A 20,850-nucleotide genomic window follows, 5' to 3' on the forward strand; every position below is an offset into this window, starting at 1 on the left:
CATCATATTGATGGATGGGAGCAAACAATTTGAATACTTTCGGATACGTTTTACTGAAACGAAATACGATCCCGATAATTTTTTTTTGTATTCGAATGTCGCGCTACTTCTGAGGGGAAAAATTTCGCATGTTTGTGAAATTTCTCATGATAACATAACAAATATGCGCGCTATTGTAATGCGCGAGAAAGCGATTTGGTTGATCACATATCATGACCATTGATGATCGAGTATGTGTCTATTTGCGTAGGTTTCACTCTGTCTGGATTCTAAGGTTGCATTTACCTCTTCCTCTTTCCTCAGAGAATATGGAGCACCATCTTCTATTTGGTAAATACCTACTACATAGGGCTTGCAGCTGTTCACATATTTTGTTATTTTGTGTGCGAAACCACTACCAACGCAAACAAATGTTTATGAAAAACTCTCAATGTTAGGGACGTTTTTACTAATACAACCAAGCAAAAACAGCTAATTAGAATTCAGAAAAAAAGACATAGTTTGCTTTAGTCGGAAAACCCATAACTACGTGTATCTTAATTTTTGTTCATAAAGTAAAAAGAGGCTGTTTACTTTACCTATGTCAAGAAAACTCATTTCATAACCGACCTTTTTTAATATACAAAAGCGCTAAAACCGTGGCTGACTATTGTAGTACACAGAAATGTAAAACGTATCTTATTACGAATTATGGGGATTTAAAGTTGTTTGAAACAACAGTTATCTCCTTTTTCCCTTGTTTCGAATTCGGCAGACGAAAGAATACCGACATTTTTGAAGTGATTTCTTCCACTTTTCTTGATATAATTTTGCTGACTTTTTTCAGGTCAGACATTCAATTGCTTGCTATCGTGTAAGGCAGACAGCATTGAAAGGGTGTAAATATTTTTGATAATATTTTTATATATTTAGTGAAGCAAAATTAAAGTTGACCCCCAATGAATTTTCTTTATTGAATTTCCACAGAGAATCATTTTGCATGCTTGTGAAGTTTCTCCTGATTGCATAGTAATACGACTACGATAATTTTTTTACGAAATTGCCAAGTCTTTCGTCGTGCGGGATAATTGAACGAACAAGACCTAAGGTAGGAGCGTACATTAGGAGAATACCTATGGCAGCATTTTCAGTTTCACAGCGGATTGTGGTTTCCTATATTTAACATTCGCAAATCTTGTCTTATCACACTTATAGAAAAGTGATCTCGCTTTAGGGTATTATTAACAGTGTGAGTGCAATAATATAAATTCTGAGATGATTTTTGATTGGTCTGTTCGAAGCACATGATTCGCAAAATCGTCAAAACACCTAGCCACGCAATACGTAATTTAATTATCAACAATATCTTGCCGGACTCAAAGCATCAAGAAGGACAATGTTCAGGAAGGGAGTTATCGCCCTGCTTATGATACTGACTGCCCAAACACGAGGTTTGTATTGCCTCACATCAATTCTTGCGGTATATAGTTGTGGAGCAGTGATGGTGCAGTGGTGAGAGCGCTTGCATCCCACCAGTGCGGCCCGGGACTTGATTCCAATTCCATATGTGGATCGAGTCTGTTGTTGGTTCTCGCCTTGCTCCGAGGGCTTTTCTCCGGATTCTCCGATTTTCCTTCCTCCACAGAAACCAACTTTCTAATTCGACCAGGATATAGAGGAGCAGCGTGAAAACCAGCTACGGCAGCTGTGGCTTTTCCTCTAATTACTGAAATTTATTTATTCGTGTAGTTTCAATGAGGTTGTTTCGGCTTAACGTTGCATTTAGGATTCGTTAAAAGTCCCAATAACAAAAGTGTGAATAACTTGAATTCTAAAGACAGACAGTCAAGAAGACGTTGTAAATTTTGGTCTAGTTCAAGTTGCAAATTGGACAAGCTTTAGTTAGAAAATATGCATGATCAGTGACTAAAACAACATCCGTTTCAGGTCCGAAAGTGAGTCCGACTTAAATAGCGGTTCTATGTGGGGGTTATGGAAATTAAGTTAATCAATTAAATTTTCAGTGATTTCTAAGTTATCAGTGAAAATTTCCGCACGTTTCACAGCCGTTAGTAAGTTTTGCAAATCTCAAATCAGCTAAAAAGCCCATCATTTCTCTGCTGACTAATAATTACAGTTTTGACCGTTCTAAATACCACATTCCATGCACTAATGTATGTATCTATGGTAGCCGGATAATTACATAATAGATCGTTCAGTGAAAATTTTGACCAGTTTTCAGCAATTAGTTAAACCTCGCGATCTAGAAGTTGTATCTTGAACAATGCTGTGCGGAGGCCTATTCAGCAGCTGTTCTGAATGTTCACTTCATCATTAAACAGTTTCGTGTCGGAAAGTTGAAATAAGAAAATTTGTATAACAGTACTAGTTGTGAAAATGCCAACCATCGGTGAAACAGCTGTATGGCAAAGCTTACTTTTTGGACGTCAAACACTTCACGAGCTCGAAATATTGGTCCGCTCAAGACATCAGTGAGTCTGACTAAATTTGTGTGCGTTTGAAAATATTTAATGATCCCAACACTGCCTCCTGAGTTTAATAGCTTAGTATTGGTCTCGTTATTAAGATTTTCGTTAAATTTGCAGATCGCCCTTTTTCACTAGTTTCGTTTATTTTCCGTGATTTATAGTTTTTCTGTATGGATATTACCTTCGTTATTCTCACAAGAAAAGGTATTTTCGTGAGATTTTTCTGGCTATACTGCATTGAATAATTCGCTCAAATCATTTCCATAGAATTGCTATTTGGCCGCGGATGCTCTTAATTTTTTCAGTAAGAATATCGTTTTTCCGACCGAGGCTGAATATTCTTATTTTTCTGCCGATTTTAGGCGGAAAATATTTTTGTGAATATTCTTAGATTATAGCGTTTGACATTTCTGCTTTTGAATGTTTTTGGTGTCTGGATGATGTTAAAGCATTTGGAGCCAGCCTGCAGGCATAGAAGCCTAATATGATGTACATAACTTCTTGCAGAAACGCTACTAGCATCGAACATGCGGCTTAAGTGCTGTTGTTTTTTGCTTTTTGGCTAGTCCTGCCATTTAGGGGAGGGTGGAATTTTATAAGGTTTAGTTAAAAACATATAATTGTGTTGTATTTTCAAAATTTCAACACAAAAAAAGTATATTCTTTTCAAAATCTCAGCCTCGGGTTTATTATTAAAATTTCGCAAATTTCAGCCTCAGTACTTGTTGGTGATTGTCCGCGTTTCTTTAACGAAACTCTAAAAAGCTTTAAAGTGTTTTCTTTTAAAGTTTTAAAACGAGTTTTACCAAAGTATTTAACAACCGAAACTGAAAATATCACGCTTTTTTGTCTGGGATCAGAGCGCGATATTGTCCGAACCTTCTGAACTTACGAACATGCTATAAACTAAATGCGATTTTGGGACGGCATTCATTACCATATTATATTGGCGGCTCCCTGGTCAGTGGGAAATATATTTTCTTCCAACGTATTGTTCCTCCCAGCCCCGGGCCAAGGTTACTCAGACTTGACACAACATTTTGCTTGTGGGAGTGGGGGGTTTCTATAGATTTCACTCGTTTAATTTTACTTGCGAGGGTGCGGTGGGGATTTGACTCGTGCCCAGTTTTCGAGCGATTGGTACAGGACATTGTGACAAGTACAGATTATCACTGAAGTGTTTACAGCCTGAAAGGTATAAATTTTCGCCATTTTGATTTACTTTTTTCCTTGCCCTTTTCTTTTCTTTGTCATTTGGAGTTAATTTTTCTTATCTGTTAATTGTTTGGTTCCATTCAGTGTCGACACTTTTTTTCTCTGAGAAAAATCACTTTCTTGGTATTTTCATGTCAACGAGCAAGTTCTTTTAATGAAAAGAGTTTAATAGAATCGATTTGCTGTTGTTTCTTTGTGAACATTTGGAAGATATGTAAGAAGCTTACGTTTTATGGATATGAATTTGGATATAAACACTGTAGCGTACTGGTAAAATTTTAGTTTTCTTTTCATTGTTCTCGCAATGAAATAACATCTCTATCTACTCGTGTTAAGCCATCTGAATTTTTTCAGTGCACGTACTTTAATTAAATCTTGGCACCCAGCAAGGGTCACAAAAAAACTATTAACTCCTCCAAGACATCATTAGCTAACATTTGAAGAGAATATCTCAAATTTTCAGAAACGCCTTTTCTCTAGAAATCAATTATCCCAACGCTTTTATACTCATGTGTTAAAGTGTATATGACATGAAAAATATTTTCGCTTATTTGATAGGCCTTTCAAATACACAAGAATGGCGTTTTTCTTTTTGAAATATTTTTTTTCGTTTTAGAGTTACTGACGTTTTTCTTTTACGCAAATTAGATCAGTGCTGACGTCATATTGTTTGCAACTAAAAAGTGGTAAAATACTGAATAAACAATATCTCTAGAAATATTGAAACAGTGTTCTGGAAACTTGGCACAACAAATGTGCGTCACAAAGGAAACAAAATGACACCCTTACTGCTGTTGCCATAGCAACTCTTTCGGCTCCAGTCTCTTTCTGTCAAAAAGCCAAATATCCCGATTTGCAACCTCTTAAGTGAGACAAACGGTCCTACTTGGAACAGACATAGTTCCCATATTGTCTTAACTCCCACCATTAGATTGCGTGGGGTAGATGGTTCTTGGTTTAAGACAAAAACTGGGAATTTCAGTTTTTATTTAGACAGCACCAGCGGCAAAACTGTTGTCATGGTAACAGCACTAAGAGTGTCATTTTGTTTCCTTTGTGATGCACATTTGTGGTGCCAAGTTTCAAGAACACTGCTTCAATATTTTCAGAGATATCGTTTATTCAGTATTTTACCACTTTTTAGTTACAAACAATATGACGTCATCACTGATCTAATTTGCGTAAAAGAAAAACGTCAATATCCCTAAAGCGAAAAAAGATATTTCAAAAAGAAAAACTCCATTCTTCTGTATTTTGAAAGGCCTTTCAAATAAGCAGAAATTATTTTTCATGTCATATGTTAAATTGTCTAACAGGAAATGAAAGAGGAGGTTAAATTCTAAATTCTAAATTTAAAACGTGGTGAGTAACACATTTCAGTGCCGCAATGCCAATTTAAATTTTTGAACCAATCACGCGCAGCAAAGCACTTTTCGAAGGTTTAAAAATAATTCTGAGGTTTCAAGGCAAGATGAATTATCTAAACAGTGTTTCAGTTTTGATTTCTTATCATTCGACTGCATATCGTACTATGTTGACAACACATTATAAGAACGGCCGTATAGCAATATTCGATTGAAGCGTATTGTATTGTGTCCATGGTTTTTATTGGCTCTCTTACACCCTCGTGGATTACGCAAGACAGACGTAAGAGCAAGTAAAAAAAAGGTCGTTCATAATTGCTAGGAGAAGGTTTTGTAAACATTTAAAGCCCTACGCCCGATTCATCATTCAGATCAGCGATACATCTTGCCAAAGGACAATTACCTGTGAAATAGAGAGGCAAAGCAGGATAATGAAGCTGGTGGTACTCTTTTTGTGTATCACCATGTCGGCACTGGCTCAAGGTATGCAGTGAATCACATATTCCGATATAGTCATATCTGTCATAGATGGTAAACGAAATCACTTTCGAAGCTTTAGTTATCACGATGAATCATAAGTTGCTGGTTTAATACTATGCACTGATTTCGCAAACCATTAGCCTGTGAAGCATAACAACGGCTAGCATCATTAGTAAGGAACGGTTTCGTATTTCGCAAGTATCACAGCTTTCTTATGCTCAGTTGCTCATAGGGTCAGCTTGGGTTTTATAGTCAGAAGAAGCTTTGAAAGTTTATGTGAAGATATCTGCTAACCAATCCTCAGCGCACGTAGATATTAGCCTTGTTTTGATATCTTCTCCGAAAAGATATTGCTTCTCTGAAAGAGAGTAAATATGAATCTCTGAAAAAAAATATCGGTGCATATTTTTGGGCTAAAAATAATCCAGTGTTTGCATAAAGTGAAACCATGCATTGAGCAATAAACATAAAATGATGCAAATAATACTTCGTCGAGCGTGAATTTTAGCCACGTTTTCAAGACTGAATCAGCTGGATTCTAACTGGAAAGCCGTAGATGATACTGAATTGACGAAAAGCTACCCCGCGAAACCGGTCAGCTTCACCATCTCGCCAGGACGGCTAATTTCCTTTTATTAACTTCAAGTTGATAAATTGCTAAGTGTTTCACTTGCTCGTCGACGCAGCCTTTCAGTTTCCTTGTAATACTGCAAAATATTTCACAAGATTTGCAAAATTACGACCACGTTGGAAAGAAAATATAGGGTAAAAGGGAGCAACTGGCCTCATTATAGAATAAAATTTAAGAAATGGTTTTGGGAGACAGTCCAAAAGGTTAAAGGGAAACTGATCTACGCATCAGCTATTTTCCTAAAATATTAGTCTGCCAAGTCTGCCTGCCTCCCTACCTACCTCCGTACCTTCCTATCAAGAATATAGCCACCCAACTATCCACTTATCTCCTTCTTTCTCTATCTCCCCCCTCTCTCTCTCCTTCCCTCCCTCCTTATCTACCTACCCACCCACTCACCCCTCCCTCTGTCTCTTCCTACCTCCCTAACCCTACCTTTGAGACAAATAGAAACAATTTCTAACTGTGTTTCTACACGGGGGATACTGACATTATTTGATGACGTCATTAATTTTTTTAAACCTACTTAGGTTGGCTGTTTCCAAAGCCTGAGGTCTGTTTTAACAAGTACGGCTGTTTTAAGAAAACACGTGTCCTCGCAAAGTTGCCACAGGATCCATCCGTCATTCTGACAAAGTTTCATCTGTTTACCAGAGGCTCTTCCCAGTCGACTCTCATTGATGATAACAACCAAGCCAAACTCAGAGCTTCTAATTTTAAAATCGCTAAACGAACGATTTTTGTGATTCATGGGTTTTTAGGCAAGTATCTGTAATATAATTTCAATTTGCTAAAAACTTGTTATTGATGCATAAAATTAACAGTTTGAAATCAGTAAATGGCGGAGTTTTTTTATTAGTATAGGTAAACGTATGAATGGAATGCAATTAATTAAGGATTTACATTACAAGTGATATTTGAAAATTCTCTCAAAATTGCACGAGCCTTAAGAACGAGTGCAATTTTCAAATATCACGAGTAGTGTAAATTTTTAATTGATCAAGCTTTTATACAATTACTCATTCTCATACGACTGAGAAAATTACAAATGCTTGCGCGTTAATGTACACTGCAGTGCAAATTAAGAATTAACGTTGAATTGGCCTGCTCTCGGCCAATCACAACGAAATAATTTTCTCAGTGAAACAATACAATTAATTATTGAAACTTTCAAATCATCATAAAAATTAACATAATCACAATAATTATAATGGTCACAAAAATGAGACATCCTACCTACTTCATTACGAAATTATTTATCAACTATTCCACGTTTATTTTTCATGATTGACAAGGTAACTCTGTAATGTCTACTGAAGGCTTGTTGGTTTTTAATTCATGGTAGGCCAACCAGATAGTCGCCCTGCAGTTTGCTTGCGGTTAGTGTTTATTTACTGCTGTTTGCTTCCGGTTAGCATTTATTAACTGCTGTTTGCTTGCGGTTAGCATTTATTTACTGCTGTTTGCTTCCGATTAGAATTTATTTACTGCTGTTTGCCTCCGCGGTTAGCATTAATTTACTGCTGCTTGCTTGAGGTTAGCATTTAGTTACTGCTGTTTGCTTGCGGTTAGCATTCGTAGGGCGACGGGTAAGGAAACCATATGTGTCCTATATGAAGTTCTTACCGGCTTGTTGTGACCGGGTCAGCTCCTTTGCAGGACTAAATCTTACTACATTTGTTTCTTACTCTCCAGAAAGTATTAAAACTTGGGCTCAACCAATGAAAGATGCTCTTTTGGAGCGAGAAGACTGTAACGTTATACTGGTAGACTGGTCCAAGGGAGCTGGCAGTGGGCCGCTCGATTATGCACAAGCATCTGGTAATGCACGGCTTGTCGGAGCTCAGACAGCAGTGTTGATAAAGTTCTTGATATCCAGTGCTACCGGCTCTTCTGGGTCTAAGAATTTGGGCAAGCGATTCTACATCGTGGGGTTCAGCCTTGGCGCACATGTTGCAGGGTACGCTGGTCGCCATCTGCAGGCTAATAACGGAATAAAGCTCGGAAGAATTACAGGTAACACTTTAAGGTGGCTGAACACAGTTCTTGATACCTGTGTTTCATTCACCTTTTTCTCTATAACCCTTGATCTCTCGGTCGCCAAAAATGGCAGCAAGCAAGCTAACAACACAAACTTTGGTTTTTTGATGTTTAAGCTGACGTATGTGCCGTTGCCATGGCAACACGAATAAAAATAAACAGGCCTTTAAAATCGGTTTTGTTTATTTGTAGAAAATCTAGTGTTTAGATTTTCTTTATAATTTGCATGCAACAAGCTTGTAACAATTCTCACAAGTTAACACCATTTTGCAAATAATGTAAGAGAGAGATCTTTAATTATCCCTTGTTGAAGGTTTACTGGAATATCTAGAGTTTCCTTTGTTAAAGTTCAGTTATTTTCAATACTCCAGTTACTTATTTCCTAAAGTATTTTCGTGCCAAATTTCGTGAAATTCTAATGAGTGGCTCTCGAGAAATAGGCGTATTTCCGAGAGTGCAAATTTTCATTCAATCGCAATTTTCTTACTTATTACGCATGCGCTGCATTTAACTGGATTCTTTCGGTAACAAAGAAAAAGCTGAGAATTGCTGAGTTCTTTGCATCTTTACCTTTTCTAACGTATATTTGTGATAAAAGACTAAAGCCATCAATACACTGCTTTCAATTATAGAGAAAAATAGTACAGATAGTAGGGGTGTTGAGTAAATATTGACGGCATGTTTGTTTTTTGCAATCCTTGTGCGCGCGCTAAATTGTATCAGCAAAAGCGCGCGCGAAAACTGTGTTCGGCCACCTTAAAAGGGGTTCGGAAAGATAAGCCGTTTTCCAAACTCGAGCCAGAGAACATCTCCGAAGTCACTCTTAAATTTATGGTGCCCAGGCTTTAATCATATTCTCAACTTCAATATAAACGTAATACGGTCTTACGTAAATTAAAATCGAAACAGGCAATGATCTGAAGAACTTTGTAATTGTGTGAGCAAATGAGAGGGGCGTCCATTTAAGTGGGCTCTTGTCGGTTCATTTCTGAACGGCTCTTTTTAAACTTTTTTTCCATCTAAGCCTTAGTTCATCTTTCCATCAGCAGCCCGTGGTTTCAGGAGTACTAATTCACCTTCGACAAGACTTGGCAGTTCCTGGTGATCGCTGTTACGCTTTAAGTTCTATTCCCAGATATAAGCTACTGCAGTCAAAGCCCAGCCAGCCCCTCCCCCCCCCCAAAAAAAATGTCCTTGTATGTTACCCAACCCAGCTACCCTATCCTTTGTTTCTCTCATCTACGAGGACCGTATATTTTTACAACGCTTTTTTAAAGGAGTAACGCTCCTTTCGAAGGAGATGCATTATGGTTTGCACATCTCGAAAAATTTAGCCTAAAGTTTTCAAGTTCGTCGTTTGTAATCCGTGCCAATCTTCTCCATCTTTAACCATCCTTGTTCCTTCATGGTTTATTTATATCTCTATGGTGTGTTTCTTTCTTTGTAAATTATCATTTTCAGGTTTCCTTTAATTTTAAAGTAGTTTTGAACGTAGCGCAAATAACTCAAAATACCGTGACTGAGCTTCTTTGATGTAATGTCCTTTTCATAACTGAAACCCTGAAAAATTATTTTACAATTATTTCACGAACGTGCATTGGACATGAGCTGGTAGATAGCTATAATCAACTCATATCCGACAAAAGGTGAGTAGAATATATATATATATATATATTTATTTATTAAAAACGCCCCCAAAATATAGAAGACAAAAATAAAATAAAAAACCACGTATACGCTTACCATATTTGTAGAGCATGGTGTAATGGCTCATTACCATGATGGCTGAGCAAGTGAAAACTCTCGAATTGCTTTATGCAATGATTCATTTTTTTTTTTATAATGTCATTTATCCATGTCCTTTTCAATAACAGGTTTGGATCCTGCTGGTCCACTGCATATAAATGTAGATGCTGATTTGCGATTGGATAAAAACGATGCTGATCAAGTTGACGTCATTCACACAGATACTGCAGGTTTCGGGACGAAACGGGCTGAAACAGTCGGGCACATCGACTTTTTCCCTAACGGTGGTGACAAACAGCCTGGTTGTGATTTTGACATACAGGGTAAGTTAAGTTTCAGACTCGGCAAATGGCGCGTCCATTATACCAGTTACCGTAAAGTGCCGCTTATATAAGCCCCCTCCCCCCTCCCCTCCCCTGGTTATAGGCCCGTCTACCTGAAAACCAAAAATTACAAACATCCGGATATAACCCCTCTCCGTTCGGATTTGAATCTCCACTAGCTTTCCTTGTTTTGAATTCATTTCATTATGATGTTTTAAAAATTAATTGCCAGTAAATAAAAAACCTATTTCAATCAACATGAGCAGCTATAGTTCGTTTCGAAACGGTTTTTTTATTCCGGTTATAAACCCCTTCGGATATAAGCTCCTCCGTTTATGAGCCCATCTAAAAACCCTTACGAAGTTGTATAAGCCAAGGGCTTATGAGCGGCAGTTTGCGGTATTCAGGGCTAGTGTCACATTTAGACTGAGTTATTTCGATCTCTTCGATCGGGGAAGAGAATATTGTCTATTGGTTAGGGGAGTAGATTCCTGGACCTGGGTTTAAATCGTCTTAGCTTTCGGCTACTACTTGATACCACACATGCACACGGCCGGATTTGTGTTTGGTGGTCCCGAATGTTACAGTATCTCCTCACTCTTTATATGCAGTTAACTTGTCGACTTCCGGCTAGTTAAGGTTCCCTAGTAGAAATTTTATTCTTCCAGATAACCTTTGTTTCAGGTATGCGGCCAAGCAAGCGTTTAGCTTTATGCACAATTAACAGTGTAAAAACTTCACTCAACCTATTCATCTGTTGTTGTCTCCATACCAGATGTTGTGTCTTCAGTTTCATGTGACCACATGCGGGCTACTGAATACTACATTGCATCTGTTGGGCAATGCTCATGGAAAACACATCGCTGCAAAAGCTACAAGGATTGTAGAGATGGAAAGACCCTGAACTGCCCTACTGGTGGATGTCCCTCTATGGGTTTCGATGCAGATTCTGCTAAGCACGCTGGGAGATTCTACTTGCAAACAAAATCGAAAGCTCCATTTTGCTGTAGGTTGGATTAGAATACAAAATAGTTCGAAACACTACTGCTCAGCTCTTTTACATCCGTTCCTAATCCATTTTACTATCAGGAGTCCCTTCCGCTTTGTTTTGACCCTTTCGCCTTGTTTGCATACCTTTCCAAACAAAGCAATATTTGACCGCAGACTCAACTGTAATAACAGTTACTCTTGTTGATCTTTTATAGCTATGGAACGCCCCTTGGTAACTGTCTGATCAAGTAGCAGTTGGTATACTACAAAATGCATTTGCTTGTAAAAGCTTGCTTCCTTTCTCTTCCATGACCACCACGTCCTCTTATTTACAGTAAAATTGCGATCTCAGCCTTTAAGATAAGCGTCCCCCTTGAGATTAGCGAGGAGGTGTGACTTCCTTCTGAGGTGCGGTGGTTCAAGTCTCGGTTAGGGTTTTTGTAGTCGTATTCTAACCTCGAACCCAGATCTCGGACCCACGACCAAGCGTCAATCAGAGTGAGATATGGGTACGATATTAATCGTATTCTTGAGGAAGACACTACTTTCGTAATGCCGCTCTTCAAGAGAATAAATTGTTAACGGGTTCAACGTCATGGCAAACTGATGAAATGAGGGCCGTAAATTCATGATTTGCGGGGGGAGAGGGAAGGGGGAGACCGGAGTATAAGCCACCCCACTGTTCCCATCCCGGGGATTTTAATTGAAGTTACTTCCTTGCAGTCTAAAAGAGGACAAAGCAAGGCGGTGGTCTTCTATGAAATCAATAGTTTTAATCCTTTTTCTTGGTCTTTAATAAGTTTATTTAAATTTTTCTTTGCAGGAGAGAGGAATACTCTACTGACGAATCATTGTACTACAGCTCTATAATCTATGTGCATGCAAGTAGTACAGATCTATAATCTAGATGTATGCATGCAAGAGCTAAATTAACTTAACTGAGGTAGAAATGTAACAGTCAATCCTTAAAAGCATTTTACGCACAATAAACTTCCAAGTTTGAAATAGTAAGTCTACTTTTTATGGATTCATTTCAGGAAAGAATATCTAGGCATGCGTGGACGTAAACAACATTATGTACAACATCCATTCTCGTCCCCAGAGGCCGCGCTCTTTTTGGTAAGCACCAAGAATCGCGACCTCTGGGCCGGTCCAACGTCGGAAGTCCGGGATTCACGGACTTCCCGTGAAATCTGGCAAATCTGATCGGCTGAAAATACGAAACGAATACCCTATGCATGCTCAGAAAATCGGGTCAGACCAGAGGTCGCGATTCTTGGTGCTGACGGCCCCTGGGGACGAGAATGTACAACATCATGTACAAAATTATGTGAAAATCAGTCATTGATTGCAACCTGCGTTACTGGAATTCCTTTTCTTATCAAAATTAGCCCAGCAGTAAAGGAGAAAATACTACAAAAAATTGACTCGTCATCGCTGCGTTAGGAAATCAACAAAGTTTTCATCAATTTGAAGTGTTAGTTTTTCGTTCAAGAAAAAAAATCGAACTGGATCGATTGTTTAGCTGGCTTTGTTTCGTGGGAAATGATTACATGATGTAACTTCAACCATAAACTTCCAGTTCCAGTTTTCCGCGCGCCATCCTAAACTGGATAACATGACTGCTTAATTAGCGCTACCCCTAGTAGAAAAAGTTCCCTATGATACGGTTTAAATCACTACAATCATTTTAGCTCGATTATATATATAAAATATATATATATATATATATATATATATATATATATATATATATATATATATATATTTTTTTTTTTTTTTGTATAACGACAAAAGGAAATAACACTCAGATATCAGACCTACTTGTGGGCAGCCCAAGATAAAGCAAATAATTTTATGGGTTGATCTTTCCAAATTTTCGTATGTTTTCTCTTAAGCTGTGTAAATAAGTTACTTTTGTATCTTGTCGTGGGTTTTGTTATTCAACCACGCAAATTACTTGTGCAAAGATTGAACTGACCCGAAGATAAGAACCAGTCTGAAGTTCAAACGACTCCGATAACAAACAAACATAATTAGCAAAGTTTTAATCTGGTGGAAGTCAAAAAACATTAAATGGAGATTGGAATATGTCAGTTTTTACGCAACCCTAAAAGAGATATACAAGTTATAATATTGCTAAAGGAAACAAAAATATATAATGATAACATTGTCTCTCTGGGGTGAAAATTTGAAGATATTTTTAGGGTTCACATTTTTCTACCGAGGGCAGACTCCAAAGTCTTAATTGGGGTTCAATTTGGTGGAAATCTAAAAATCATCAAATGAAGATGAAAGAAGTTCTGTCGAAACATGTCTTATAAACTTAAAAAATTGGTCGTTTTCCTTAAAATCTTTACGTGTCTGCTGTTATCTAGACATGTTAGTAATAATATTGCAAAAAGAAATAAAATTGAATAATGATAACGCTGTTTTCTGTGGTGAAAATTCGAAATTTTTTTTAAAGGTTTGCATTTTTTATCGATCGTGGGAAGACCCAAGCTTTTAGGATGAATAAATGTCCCATTGCACTTTTTACAATGCGCAGAGTAAAGCTAAACGTAAACACTTTTCACCGATTTAAGTGTTTGTTTTATCTTTTCCAAACAATCGATTTTGTTAAATTACTCAGCTGACTCTTTCATGATAATACTGTTGATACCACGATTATTTAACCAGCAAAGTTTATTGTTTCGAAACACAGCAAGCTAGAGCAAGCATCGCATTGGAGTCAAAGTTTGACAAGTAGAGATGATCATCCTAGGTTTACTGGTCTATTTCCTGGCTAGCTTGGCAAACGGTGAGTGTGGAATCTTTCTAATGAGCTGCGGATTACAAAACTCTTTTCCAGATTACTTTCGAGGTGAAATGAAATGGCACAAAAAAAAAATCAAATGTTTTATGAATTAATTCTACGAAAGGTGAAAGCCAATATTTATGAACGTTTTCAGCAAAGCTGATAAATTCAACATTGGTGGCAACTTTGTGTTTTACTCTCCACAAAAGGTGTCGAGTAAATCTACTCTTTGTAACTTCTGATGCCCTTGTCCCAAACCTAGAGAAACATTGATTTAGACCATTCTTTAAAGACTGAAATCAAAAATCATTTCATTTGCGCATCGATGAGTGAATAATATTTAGGCTAAAGAGAAACTCATAATGTAGACAGGATTTGCTTTCTCTCCCCCCCAAAAAACCCCGACAATTTTGAACTGGAGGATGACCACAAATTTCGGGCTGTTTATCTTAAGTTAACAATTTTATCTATAATTACACTCTACCAAAACCGGTGCAAGATCTTTCCTCGCGTTGATGTGTGGGATTTTGCCATAACAAAAAAAATAAGACATCGCAAAAATAACTTAGTCAGTTTGTTAATAATAAAAACGATCGGTTCTATCTACTAGAACACTTTGTGTATTTATTAGCTGAGATGCAAGTCTGTTATGGAAAGTATGGATGTTTCAGTAACAAAGAGCCTTTCAAGAAATTTGTTTTGTTGCCGTTTCCGCCAGCCCTGATTGCTCCAAACTTTCGCCTCTACACCAGGCTCAACCAAGACAAGCCGCAATTTATTGACGATTATGACCTAGCTAAACTTCAAAACTCCAGCTACAACGGTTCAAAAAGGACTGTTATCGTTGTTCATGGATATATTGGTAAGCTGAAAAAATTATACATGGAAAGGAAATTAATGAAATTCTATCATATTCTGATCTTACGTTCACAGGGTTACCCATAAAAAATCGGAACCTCTAGACCGGCATAACAGCTATTGCTTTCTCTACGCATGTTCAGAAACCATTGTCGAGCTTGGACGTATTCACATAATCAAACCGAGACCATGCAGAAATTTCTACTTCCGGGTTTTGATTTTGTCCATAACGAGGGGCGTCCGGTAACTGCTGACCGAGAATGCGCGGGCTCTTAGGGCGAGATTGAGCCTCACTATTATTGGTCTCTTCAACTCAAGCACGTTTTTCCAGAGTCTTCACATGCACTCTGACGGACGACCGTCAGAAGGAAAGTTTTAAAATGCAATATATAATATTTTGCCAATAATGTAAGTTTTAATGGTTTGAAATTGAAACCGTTATTTCCACAGTTTATCAGGATTAAATTTATATGTAGTAGAATAATGGAGTTGCTTTTAATTCACGTCTTTCTTTGTGTTGTTGCAAAAACAGTGAAATTACCGGTGAATGATAAGAAAAAAAATTCGGCACTCTATCTCTTCCAATGGAAGTTTTGTTTCCTAAAACTACCTCTCGTTGAAAACAGATTTCACTCTCATCGACCACATATGTAGCACGAGAATCCTGCCAGTTACTTTTTTGTCCGGGGGGAGGGGGGAATATTTCTAGTGGCTCTTTTTTCAATATATTTCATCATCTGTATAATATAAAAGTATGATTACAGTGATTACCAAATTAAATTGCACTGTTGCTCGGATGATATGTTCGATACGTTTACTTTTACTTTTGAACAAGAGACCATTTTCTCATTTTCTCTTGTTTTAAATCACTGTACATGCAGAAATAAGGCCCGAATGGATGGAACGCATACGAGATGGCTTACTAAGGAACGTTGACTGCAATGTTATTTTAGTGGACTGGTTCAGAGGTGGCTTCCCGCCCTATCTACAAGCGGCAGGGAACACACGCCTTGTGGGGGCCATGATAGCAGAGCTGATTAAGTTCCTCATCTCTCAGACCCGAAGCTCACCGGACTTTTATCACGTCGTGGGGTTTAGTCTTGGCTCTCATATCGCAGGGTACGCTGGGAGCAGACTGCAACAGGACGGACTAATTTTAGGTCGGATCACAGGTAACTGTCACTCGTCTGAGCGCTTTTAAGTTCAGAAAGGTGTCTAACGTAATTTTAATCGCTTTTCTTCTGCTTTGCATGGTGAAACATTCACTGATTAATTAACAGAGTCACCAAATCACTCCAGGCATGTTTTACTGCCCCTTAGCGAAGTGGGTAATGGGCGCATACCACGCCTTCGTGTTCTCGTCCATGGCTCCCGGGCGCTCTCTCGGGCTCGGCGGACTATTGTTTTACTGCGCTTATTTTGCGCACGCTTTCGTCGACTACATTGTTGTTATGTACGCTTTCCCATGCTTGTCTCGTGCCCTTTTCTTGCGTAGATGCTGCGTTTCTGCGTATGTACTTTGGCTTTGCGTTTGCATGCGTGTGTTCTCGCCCTTGGTTCACGCGCGGCCTTTCCGGGCTTGGCTTACTGTCGTTTTTCCGCGCCGTTTCGACACGCGTAGTTTACACGATGATCGTGCGTCTGTACACACGTATATCTTTTTTCACTACCAGCGTTTTATAAACATGTGATAAGTAAGTATAACTAGAGGCTAAATTGTACTTCTTTAGTGATTTTTTTTTCGCATTTTCTATTTCATAAATTCAATAGGACTGGACCCAGCTGGACCACTATTTTCAGCGACAGATCCTGCGGTAAGACTGGACCCAACTGACGCTCAATTTGTAGATGTAATTCACACAGACGCCGATCGCTGGGGAACTTTCCAAGCCTCAGGTCACATTGATTTTTATCCTAACGGAGGATTAGACCAAGTGGGATGCTTAAGTGTCACAGATGGTAAACTTATCCTGCTCTGAGTCCTTATAATTATTATTTGTCATTTCGTCATCAGCAGTTATTTCTTATAACATCACAAGGAAAGTAGATTGCCTATTCTAATCATTAAATAAATTGGGAAATGGAGGCAAGGTAAGAGGCACTGCATGGACACTACATTTGTGTTCTCTACATTCACAGTGTCCCTCTCCACCCAGGGGTAAAAGAGTACCAGTGAACTGGTAGGGCAACCGGATCCAACATGATGCGTGTGGCTAGCATCCCATCACGAGGTGTAGCGACAATCCTAGCTGGCACATGGTTAGGGAATTGGAATAAGAACCGATTATGTGGGTTATCATTTAAGGCCCGACTAAGTGGTCAGTACAGCCGAAGCTTATCCCGGTTTCCATAGCATGAAGCGACTAGGCGTTTTTCTACTTTCCCCTGGATGGGATGCTAGTCCATCGCAGAGTTACCCCCAGCATTAAATTCGCCGGTACCATTTATACACTTGGGTGGAGAGAGGCACTGTGAGAGTAAAGTGTCTTGCCCAAGAACAAAACACAGTGAACCCGTCCAGGCTTCGAGCCTGGACCACTCGATACGGAGTCAGCGCGCTTACCACTGGGACTGTACTCAGTACCTCTCACAAATTAGGATGCAGCCCGGTTAAATTGAGCACTACTGAGAAATTAAAGCTCAAGATAAAATTCGTGTGTGAATCTTTTTGCGGCTTATTGTGGGAAAAACTGAGAAGCCAAGGTTTATGTTATGTACGTCAAGGCCATATCATTAACGCCCGACGCTATACAACGCAATGACGTCTTGGATTATTTTCTTTTTTCACGCGACAGATCTTGGTCCAATAGGTCCTTTGGTGTGCGATCACTTGCGAGCTCCAGCTTATTTCATTGAGTCCTTGTCACCACAGTGTCTGCACAATATGAGAGGTTTCCCTTGCCCTGACTCCAATGAATTTGATCGTGCTCGCTGTCTTGCCAATTGCAAAAATGGAGCATGTCCTGAGATGGGATATACCGCTGTACAAAATGGGAGTCAAATGGTTGGAAAGCACTTCTTGTATACCAGAGCAAGCGCGCCATTTTGTGGTAAATATAACATATGTCCATAAAAAGTATAAAAAATTAGAAATTATTTTTAAATGCATCAAATACACAAGCTGTCTGATCTAGGTTACGAGGTGCATTCTAAGCTTTTAACTAAACTATGTCTTCCACGCTCTTTACGTACCCCATGCATATAAACTAGTTTATGTAAAATATCATCATAGCTTAGGTACGTTCCTTCTCTTTTTTTTTGTGGGCGGGTTTTATTCCATTATGACATATTCGGGAAATTCAGAAAGCCGTGGACTTTGGACTAATTTAGTAAGTGAAGGCAGTTTAGTCTGCAGTTTAATCGGGCAAGGCTGGGAGACAATACTGCCTTCACTTACTAGATTCAGAGCCGGTCCACCTGTGCACGGGGCTTGATGTTGTTAGTGTTTGCAGTTCCCCTTTTTGTGTAATAATTAGTTTCACTGGTTTCATTTCAGTTCCCTACTATACAGCAATCACATTCAAGACTACTTGGTCGTCTCTGGTCGGGCTATTTCGGGCTCAAATTGTGGTCAAGTTGTTTGGGTCTAATGGAGAATCAAATTTTGTTCAGCTTCAAAGGTATTCATGTTTCAGTTTAAATTGCTAGAGCACAAAAATTGATACAACTCCACGTTTCTAAACCGGAAATATGCTTAGACTATATTTGAACCTATATCGGTCCTCCATGACAAAAAGGGAATGGTTTAGTGAAATTAAAGCTAAGAAGGTGGTATATGAATATTACCGTGATGGAAATATGTTCTGGCATGTTCCTTCCCAAAAGCCTTTATGCCAAACCAGAAGACAGAAGACAAAACCCACACACAGTTCTAAGCAAAAATGGTGCAAACAAATCTGACTAATTTTCAGGCCATGTAAAGCACCTTAATACCTATAACCTTGAAGTTGTTCATACCTATAAATAAAGGGAGTATAACCCTCCTGGACTTTGACGCGAAAACACGCGGTACGTTACATTAAAAGCTCTCGAATGATTATATATGTTTGTCTTATTTCCCTTCAAGGCGTAGTCTAAAAGGTGGTAGCTGCGAAACATTTGTGATACCAGGTTCCAAGAACATAGGAACACCGCAGAGAATCCAAGTGCAACAGAAGTACTTATCCTGGCTGCTGAAATGGAAACTAAATAAAGTGTTGATTGAACCCGGATGGACTGGGACACATACAGACGGGAACAACAAAGAGCTGTGAGTTGGAATAAGTGACGTCAAATCAATGAATATCTAATAAGCTTGCCTGACAGAAAAAAAAAATACACGTAGCGATGTAAATATTGCGATTTTTGTTTTTGGAGATGAAAACGTTGCATTTAGTATTTGTATTTAGCGAACAAGCAAGCAAGAAACCAAACAACCAAACAAACAAACCACCAAACAAATATACAAAGTAAAATTTGCGATTTTACTGTTTATTTTGGGATGACAAAATTGTGTTTATTCAAGTTGTCTTTAGAAAACAAGCAAGCAAGCAATAACCAACCAACCAACCAATCAACCAAACCGAAACAAACAAACAAACAAACAAACAAACAAACAGAAAAATAGGTTTCATTTGGTTGGTTGCACTAAAATTAATGAAATTCCCTTCAAACACAGCCAAAAGTTTTGACACTTTGTTGACCTAAAACAGCCTCCGTCTCATCGTTCATTTACAGAGCTTGTGCGTTAAAATTAAAACTCCACCGGGCAGCAAAATGTTATTTCCCTTTACTTTGATAATAACATACAATATAGTTTCACCATTTTTTTCCTTTATTTGTCGCACAGGTATTCAGCTTGTTTCGATGCCTATGTGGGAAGTGAAGGTGTTACCAGAGATCTAAGACAAGGAAGTATTTCTTGCTGATTGTCCTGTCCTTCCAAAGTATTCGCATTATTGCAGTGCAGCTAGAGCCGGCAATCGACACCTGTTAAACGGAAATAGCATTGTTTTGATATAGTATCTGTTCAGCATTGTAGTATCTGTTTAGAAAACGTAAATGGAAGAACAATGTAGAGGGCATACGGTGATAACTGGTGTGAATTTAAAAAAAAATGCAAATACAGAACCTGAGTAGTTTTGAGGCTAAAGAGGTCCTTGTCAATTGCAGTAGACCATATTCGTATTCTCGGTACCTACGTAGCTTGCAACTGAGGCTAACACGGAGAGTCTTTTCAAACGTAAATAGCCGCTTATCTCTTTTTAATGATATTGCCCCACATGAGCGTCCACTACAAGCTAGTTCCAGTCTAATACCGAGAATACGAATATGGTCTATCGAGATTTGTACTTTCACGCAGGAAGTGTATAGTAAAATGAAATCTTTCCACTAGCCTATTTATGCTTCAAATTGAAGAAAGGGGAAAGGGCTATCCTCATAGCCAAGGCTTTAACACTACTACTTACTGAGCCTCACCTTGACTGACTGAAGGTCTCGATGGAAGTCAGCTAGCATCCCCTGAGTTAAACTGTCAATGATTCTCTGCGGTCAGTTAGAATTTTAGACCCGATCTAAGCTATCAATAAGTTTCGCAGATATCAGATCTCAGGAATTGGATAAAACAAGAATCGTTTCTCAGCAGACAGTTTTGGAAAATTCGACCAATCCTCAGTTTTCAGTTTAACCGACATCCAAACCTCTAGAATTAATAAACTTAACAGGTTAGAGTAGAGTGTCTGGAAATGCAAACTAGCCTGTTTCTGAGAGGTTTATCAGTCCAATTTTTTCGCTATTTCTCCATCAGTTCATCTCACAGCTCGCTGCTCGCTATCCCCTCGAGCTACTGCTCTTCATTCTCTTTTTATTGCGATTAATGAGACCCAAAACGGAAACGTGATTGCCGGGCAATTTGAATTATCGACTAATGAAAAATGCGGTTAGCAGAGGAATGTTTCAC

At 38.5% G+C, this 20,850-nt stretch overlaps 1 protein-coding gene across 1 annotated transcript; it reads left to right on the forward strand.

Annotated features, from left to right (window-relative positions):
• The first annotated feature begins 1,043 nt into the window (after nt 1-1,043).
• LOC145467308 (uncharacterized) lies at nt 1,044-20,478 on the forward strand. The gene is made up of 14 exons (XM_081450849.1): nt 1,044-1,430; nt 6,689-6,923; nt 7,858-8,174; nt 10,073-10,267; nt 11,043-11,284; nt 11,473-11,489; nt 12,295-12,376; nt 14,628-14,916; nt 15,794-16,084; nt 16,683-16,871; nt 17,708-17,962; nt 18,409-18,532; nt 18,979-19,161; nt 19,741-20,478. The coding sequence occupies exons 1-14, from the start codon at nt 1,376-1,378 to the stop codon at nt 19,817-19,819; spliced, it is 2,553 nt and encodes an 850-aa protein (XP_081306975.1). The 5' UTR covers nt 1,044-1,375; the 3' UTR covers nt 19,820-20,478.
• The last annotated feature ends 372 nt before the right edge of the window (nt 20,479-20,850 follow it).

Source organism: Orbicella franksi, chromosome 14, assembly GCF_964199315.1.
Source record: "Orbicella franksi chromosome 14, jaOrbFran1.1, whole genome shotgun sequence".
NCBI lineage: Eukaryota > Metazoa > Cnidaria > Anthozoa > Scleractinia > Merulinidae > Orbicella > Orbicella franksi.